A 7,913-nucleotide genomic window follows, 5' to 3' on the forward strand; every position below is an offset into this window, starting at 1 on the left:
ACAGCCAAAGACAAGTTCCTGGGATTGCTGAGTAAGCCAGGATAGCTGGACTAAAGTGGGGTATTGCTGGCAAGATCTGATGGCAAACACGAGCAGCACTCTGAAGGAAGGAAGAGACATGGTTTCATGGAGTTTAAGGAATGTTATAGTGGAAAAAATCCCACAACAATTATTAAATTGGCTGCATTTAGCTAGTGAATCAAGAGATGAAGAAGTTAATAGCTTACCCAGTGTTTTCTGTATATCATTCTTGTCAGGCAGTAAAGCTCCCCTGGTGTCTAAAAGCACTTCTGCTGTTTTTTTCAGTTTCTCTACAGCAACCTGGTGGTTGGATATTTGTCCTTGAAGAACCTACGGAATTGGAAGATTTTTCACTTAGATGGCACTCAGTAGGGCCAAAGGATGGCTTCACAGCATATAAGGGGATACCTCAATGAAGTGGGCACAGTGGAACTTTTCATTATTATAACTCTATACAACCATTAGTAAAGGATTCAGACAGCCAGAATATTAGGAATCTATTTTTCAAATGTGACCTTACATGCGTTTATAATGGTCTGCCTGGCTCTCTGACTGCCTCCCCCATAATGGTGTACAAAAACAGCAAGTGGACACAGGAGAACCCTCCCTGTGAACAGTAGGATTAATCCTGGTTCTAGGCAAGGGATATATAGATAATGAGCTCTACTTAACATTGCTATTGGGTCAGTTTTGCTGCTGATGCTGCTTTGATCTTTGTGATCTACACAGCGGTTGGGTCTCTTACACTTGATCACCAGTTCTCCGGAGGGAATGCTGACACATGTAGGTCCTAATTCTGTCAGTGTAAGGCCTGAACCTATCACCTGCCATTTGGATTACTACTGATGACCCATTCCATTCTCCTTTATCCAGATTGATCCCTTTGTTTCCATTTGGTTTGTGTACTGTCCCCTTAAGCTGATTCCCTAGTCCCAAATCTGTTGGGAAGCTAGGTGGTACAGTGAATAAAAGCACTGGGCCTGGAGTCAGTTCAAATCTGACCTCAGACCCTTACTAGCTGTGTGACTATGGGTAAGTCACTTAATACTGTCAAGCTGGAGAAGGAAATGGCAAACCACTCCAGTATTGTTGCCAAGAAAACCCCAAATGGGGTCACATAGAGTTGGACATGACTGAAATGACCGAATAATTGCAACAAACAAAAGTCCCAAATCTACTTTCAGAATGGGTGTCCCCACAATATATAAGTTGTGTCCCTTAGCCTATATTTAGATGACCAGCCTGCCTCTCTACTTAAATACCCAAGGCTACATTTCCTGCACCTGGCTTGGGGCACGTGGCCCTTAACTGAACCCCAGTTATAATGGCATTATAAAGAAGTTTCTCCTCTAACTATTCTTTGTAGGAAAACCCAGAAATACTCATGAAGTCAGATCTTCAGCAATTTGCAACTTGTATTTTTCAACACAAATTCGCATTTCTTTGATTGTGCTTATACCTTCTACTTCAATCTTGCTGTTCTAGTTTCTTATTTACAAGTTCTGTGCAAAAGAGTTGCATAGTACCTGCTTGATTTTACATTTTAACCTACTTTATGTATTTTTTGTGTTGTTAGGTATGCTTAGAGATATTTTAAACTACTGGTTTAAATTTTTTTAATTAAAGAGCAGTACGCAATCCTCTCCACTGGACAAGCTATTAATGATCCAAAAGCATGTATGTTCTTCACGTGGCTTTCCTAGCCTTGGAGATTCCAGCGGAGATCCCACTAGTCTTCTGAATTAAATTGGTAGATACCCAATGATGAAAATTTTGCCAACAAAGTTTCACACTCCCAGGAAATCTGATAGTGCATAGATAAATGGCTGAGTCAAAAGTCTTATAGTTTATTACTACCATAGTCTCGCATCACAAAATATTTCCTCTCTACCAGCTGTTTCTTAATAGTATGCAAACATATTCAGGTCTCCCTCATTTTTCTTCATATGCTCTCGAGCAGTCTGTACTCACTAACTCTATTTCCACACCATTTATACATTTACTCCTCAACCCCATAGCTTCTGTCCCTATTGTTCAGAGAATGTTCTCTCCAACTACTGTTTCCCAATTGATGATCCCCACTAGTTTTCATCTTCCTTGACCTTTCTGCTTCTGACATTCTGTCTTCCTGTAACTACTATATTCTCCTCCTCCATAACACCAGGCTGTACACATGTATAAATGTAGGACTTAGAAACAAAAATAGCCTACAGGTTTATAATTCATAGATAAGAATCGATATTTTTCCTTATTATTTCCTTTCCTTCCTCCCTTGTTTGCTTCTTTTACCTTAGTTTCTTCCAGTTGGCGCTGGAGATTTTTTGGATCCATGGCTATGGGTTCCAGTAAGTGTTTGTTTGCTGCTGTCTCACAGGACTGGAGCCCAGAAAGAAGTCCAGAAGAGGCATCTTCATAGTGCTGATATTTATCTACCAGGTCTTTCAGATTATTTCCAAGGACATTGCACTGAGTGATTAGAAGGGAAAGTTTAAGAATACTTTATATATGATTTCTGGCATCTGTACCAAAGTGGCTTTCAGAAGGAAACACCTTGGATAATATAGTTTTTAAAAATTTCATTCAAGAATTAGCCAAAGTGACTGAAACGCCCCAGACGGATAAGATTGCATTCCATTTGGTTTAACTTACTTTAGAGAAAGTTCAACTGAATACTTCTTCCAGCAAGTCAAAGCATGTCAAGAGACAGTTCTGGTTTTTACCCATTTAAAAACATACCTATGTAAATTTTAAACATCAGTGAGCTTCAGTTAAAAACCAAAAGGCTATAGAAAAAAATAACTACTATCTGTTACCACTTTTTGATGTTTTTAATTACTCTCAGTCACCAAAATAATAAGGGAGGTTAAGCAATACCTGAATGACAGTTCACTAGATATGATAAATTCACTATAATCAGAGAAATCAAAGCTTAGCAACATTTTCACATATATAAGCTTAGCCTTAAGACATTAATGTCTTTAAGAATTACTGAAGACTGGCTTCAAATCAGGATTTGACAAACCAGAACAGGTAGTTAATACCTTGAATGATCTGAATAACTTTAACCTAGTGGCTAATAATGGAAACTGGGTAACAATTGGGTTGCTTTCCAGGAGCATAAAAAAGTGGGAATAGTCTCTTGGGTGGAAGATACCTACCCATTCTGGTATTAGAATTTAAAAGGATCTTCAGATTTTTATTTATTCTATTTGAGTGTGAAATCTACACTAGAAACTTCCAAGTTTCTGGATCTGAGGGGAAAGGGCTTCAAGGCTAGAGAGTATGTCTTTTCCTCAAAAGTGACATTAACATAACCATCCTGGTTGAGCTGTTATAGTAAGGGTGAATTTTGGATCTATTGCTTTGCTGGCAGAGCAATGAGCTCCACTGGGAAAAGGTATAATAATTTCAGCCAAATTGCAAGAAGAACCCCTTAGGGTTACCCTAGAGCAGCTAGGGACATTTATACGTCTACTTGACCAACAGGAAATTCTTGCTACTGGATCTTTTGAGAAGATGCTACCAGAAAATGCTACAAAGAGCCCTGAGAAGATATGAGAGTTGAGTCCAGTTTTGGGCAGCAGCTGAAGGCCATCAAAGAGAAGGGAGCAACATTCTGTCACAAAAGGAGCCCAAAAGGTGACAGAGAAGGTAATACTCTGTTTAGTACATGAAGTTCCTCACCAGGGTACCCTCCATTAATGATATAAAAAAAATCCAGAATTACATGTAGAATTACATGAAGAATTGAAAAAGGTGAAATAAGAATTGCTCAGTGTCTGTACATTCCTCCATCTACCATTATAATGCTACTGACTGAAAACAAACAGCATTTATTGTATTTTTAAAAAAATTATTATAGTGAAACTGATGGATTAAAGAATATATCATTTCTTAAGGACACACTATGAATTATCCCTCATTACAAATTAAACATTAGCTAAATCACTGACCTATTTTTACAAGCCCTAAAAACATCTTTCAGCTATTTTTCCTTATCTATAAGATGAGAGGGTTAGACTCCCATCTCTAAAATTCCTGACTGTATGGTTTTAACCTAGGAAAAAATGTTGTAGGAGGCATATTTTTGCCCTTCTGGATAGGAATACAATAACTACCTTGTTTTTTTCTCGGCCTCCCTCCACCCACTCAGATTATTATTATTTTTCTTTTTTTTATTGTGAATTTATTTATTTTTAGTTTTCAACGTTCACTTCCATAAGATATTGACTTCCAAATTTTCTCCCCATCTTGTCCCTTCCCCCACCCCAAGATGGCATCCATTCTGAATACTCCTAGTCTGCCCTCCCTTTCATCTCTCCCCCCCCTCTCTTATCCCCTTCCCCTTCAATTTTCCTGTAGGGCAGGATAGATTTCTATACCCCATTTACTATATATCTTATTTCCCAGTTGCATGTGAAAACAAATTTTTTTTAACTTTTGTTTTTAAAATTTTGCTTTCCAAATTTTCTCCCTTCCTCCCTCCCCACCCACCCTCAATGAGAAAGCAAGCAACTCGATACAGGTTATACATGTATAGTCATGCAAAACACTTCCATAGTAGTCACGTTGTGAAAAACTAAGTATATTTACCTTCATCCTATCCCGCCCCCCATTTATTCTATTCTCTCTTTTGACCCTGTCCCTCCTTAAAAGTGTTTGCTTCTGATTACCCCCTCCCCTAATCTGCCCTTCCCTCTATCAACCTCCTGCTTCTTGTCCCCTTCCCCCCCATTTTGTGTAGCGTAAGATAGATTTCCAAACCCAATTGAGTATGTACGTTATTCTCTCCTTGAGTCAAGCTGTTTATTATTAAAATGCCAAAAAGCCTACACTCCTAGAGTGTTACTATTGTTATTTTTCTACAGGGTAATGCCCATGAGAAAAGCAAAGACCCTAGAAGCCAAGCAAAAGGGTAAGGGAGGCCTCCTGTTTGATTTGGCTTGCTAAGTCAGTCTAGCCTTGCTAAGGATTCTAAAAGCAACTCTAAATGGTTCCTGAGGTGTTTGAAAAATGAGATCTCTCTCCCTGTCAAAAAAGATAATAAAGACTAAAATAGTCCCCAGTTCATTAGGTGTTAAAACATTTACATGAGTGAACATATTTACGGGAGAAATTGTAGAGATAATTCATAATCAAAGCAATAGGGGTTGTTATTTTTACAACTGATACATTGTCTCCCCCTAGTGGCCAAGTAGTAACCCAGGTACAGACCTATATTACAGCAAAATACTTGTCACACCTTAGAAATCTTACTGGTTTTTTTTTTTAAGTCATAGCCTTCTACAAATCAAAACAACTCTGAGGTTTCACTGTACACCCAGCAAATGGTCAAATATGAGAACAGTTAGTATAGGAGGGACTGTGGAAATACAGGTATAAAAATCTACCTATCAATCCAACGATTCTGGAAAGCAATTTGGAATAATGCAGTGACTAAAATGTCTATATGACTCAGACATTCTACTACTATGCATATTTGCGAGGTCAATGACAAAAGGGCCCAACATGCACCAAAATATTTATAACAGCAATTTTTTGAAATAGCAAAGAACTAGAAACAAAAGTAGATGTTTATTGACTGCAGAGTGGCTTAACAAGTTGTGGTACACGAATGTAATGAAATATTAATGTACTTTAAGAACGTATGACTATGATGAATATAGAGAAGTGTGGGAAGACATGAACTTGTACAAAGTAAAGTAAGTAGAACCGAGAAAATGACTGAAATGATCTAAGTGGAAAAAACAATCAAAAATAATTGAAACTGAAAGCTGTGAAATTATAATAGCCAAATCTGGCATCAAAGAAGAGATATGAGAATGTCTTTCCCCCTATATACCCTTTATTTTCAGAGGTGAAGAACTACCTGTCTCCTTAATGTTGGTTACTTTTTCTGATCTTTTTTTCCCCCTCTCTTTTTTTGTTCTCTGTGATAATGGATGACTGCGTGGGAGATATGTTAAGAAATGTAGGTAATTTTAAAACAAAAATATCAATTAAAATTTATTTTAAAAGTCATTGTCTTCATGAGTTTCATAAACAAATTCAGAAGAAGGGAAAGATGAGAGAAAGTCTAGGCTAAAAAAAAAGTCTGTTTCCACTTTCAATTTTAGGCTTCTTTAATTCCTGGAACGAAAGCTGAATAGGCTTTCATTTGATAATAAATATAATAAAATAAATAAATGAATTATATAAAAATGTAGCCTATTCTTCACTTCTTTCACCCAGAATTAAAAGAGAAAATTACCTTAGCATAGAGAGATTTGAAACGCTCACTGGCAAGGTCCAATTTCCCCTGTACTTCCTTGTATGTTGCAGACGTGTCAAAATCATCCTTGTCACCTTTGCCACCATCTCTTTTGCTGCAAGACTTGGCAGCCTCTAAGACTCGGTGTCCAGAAATTGTAATGTACCTTAAATCGCCTTTGTGAGAAATGACATCTTCTGAAAAACTCTTCTGCCTCTTTAGCTTGGTCATTATCCCACTGAAATCATCAGCACCAGCCTCTAAGTTCTCAAGTTCTTGCTCTGACTGCTGCAGCCAACTGTCAAATTCATTGTAGTCTGCATCAAATTTTTCTAATTCTTCTTGCAGAGAGTTGGTCAATTTCACTTTCTTTTCTGACTCTGCCAGAGCCGTCTCATATTGAGTCTTCAACTCCTTCAAGTTCCTCTGTAGTTTCTCCTTCTCTTCTGAAGACAGGTAGTGACCCTGTTTCTCAAGTAAAGCTTGTGCCGACTGAGTAGCTATAATAACTGCCTGGTGCTGAGAAACAATCTTCTCATGCTGTGCCTAGAAGGAAACATGAAAATCTAAGTTCACTTCGAAACCAGTATCCTGAAAGCAAAGATCCACATTTATTCAAAGTTTTCTGTCCAATTTCATGGATTTGTACCCCAAAAATTACCATTTTCAAGTTCAAAAAATATCTAGAGGTAGCTAAATATTCCACTAGCGAATGGGAAATGCAAACAGTGATAGACCAAGAAGCAGAAGACCCAAGTTCAAACGTTCCCTCAGACACTTAACAAGTCATTTAACTTCTCAGCCTCAGTTCCCTCACCTTTAAAATGGGAATAATAGATCAGAGTAATTTAGTGTTTGATAAACCCAAAGATCCAAGCTTTTAGGACAAAAACTCATTATTTGACAAAAACTGCTGGGAAAACTGGAAAACACAATTCCTTCCTCTTGAAAGAGCAGTAGGAGCCTATGGAAGTAAAATGTTGTATACGCAGTTTGATGCTATTATTTTGCTGGTCAATTTTGCCTTTATATTTTTGTTGTCACAAAGAGGGCTCAATGGAACAGGACATGTGAAGAAATGTCTACCACGTTAAATACAAAAGGCACTTAATAAAACTTTGAAAAATAATAATGTATTAGTGATTCTAGAGAATTTCTTAATTTCTCCAGGCGACAATTATATTCCATATCATAATCCAGACCAATTTTTAACACTATTATAAAACAAATGTGTAGTGCAACTATGAAATTTTATCCCTCTCCATCTAGTTCTCTAGGTAAGGCTCTCTTCATTTCCTCTATCATGGACGTAGCAGGAAGCTGCCTGGGATTACACTCGGCTTCTCTGACCTATCTCCATAGCAAGGGATGAAGAACTGGGAGGAATGAATCTGCAAAGTTGCCTGTGGGCTTTAAGCAACAGTTGGGAGGTTAGTGGAGTGTTAATGGACGGACATTTTTCTATGAGCACAGAGATCGGAAGAACTACTGCAAGGGAGTAATACAAAGCCAGGTCCTTTGTTTGGCATTGCATTGGCACTAAAGATAGTGAGTATGAGTCTCCAGATCAAACAGAGGAGTTGTAAATAAATAAATGTGTGTGTGTGTGTGTGTGTGTGTGTGTGTGTGTGTGTGTGTGTGT

General features: G+C 37.8%; 1 protein-coding gene across 11 annotated transcripts in view; it reads right to left on the bottom strand.

Moving 5' to 3' along the window:
• DST (dystonin) overlaps positions 1-7,913 on the bottom strand; it is a 445,378-nt gene that overhangs the window by 147,944 nt on the left and 289,521 nt on the right. For all 11 annotated transcript variants that reach the window (XM_027852998.1, XM_027852999.1, XM_027852997.1 and 8 more), the window contains 3 exons: positions 6,272-6,817; positions 2,311-2,487; positions 228-351 (listed from right to left, as the gene is read on the bottom strand). In XM_027852998.1, the coding sequence (XP_027708799.1) occupies positions 228-351; positions 2,311-2,487; positions 6,272-6,817 (847 nt within the window). The remainder of the gene's footprint in view (positions 1-227; positions 352-2,310; positions 2,488-6,271; positions 6,818-7,913) is intronic.

This window comes from Vombatus ursinus, unplaced genomic scaffold (assembly GCF_900497805.2).
Source record: "Vombatus ursinus unplaced genomic scaffold, bare-nosed wombat genome assembly UNPS02009835.1, whole genome shotgun sequence".
NCBI lineage: Eukaryota > Metazoa > Chordata > Mammalia > Diprotodontia > Vombatidae > Vombatus > Vombatus ursinus.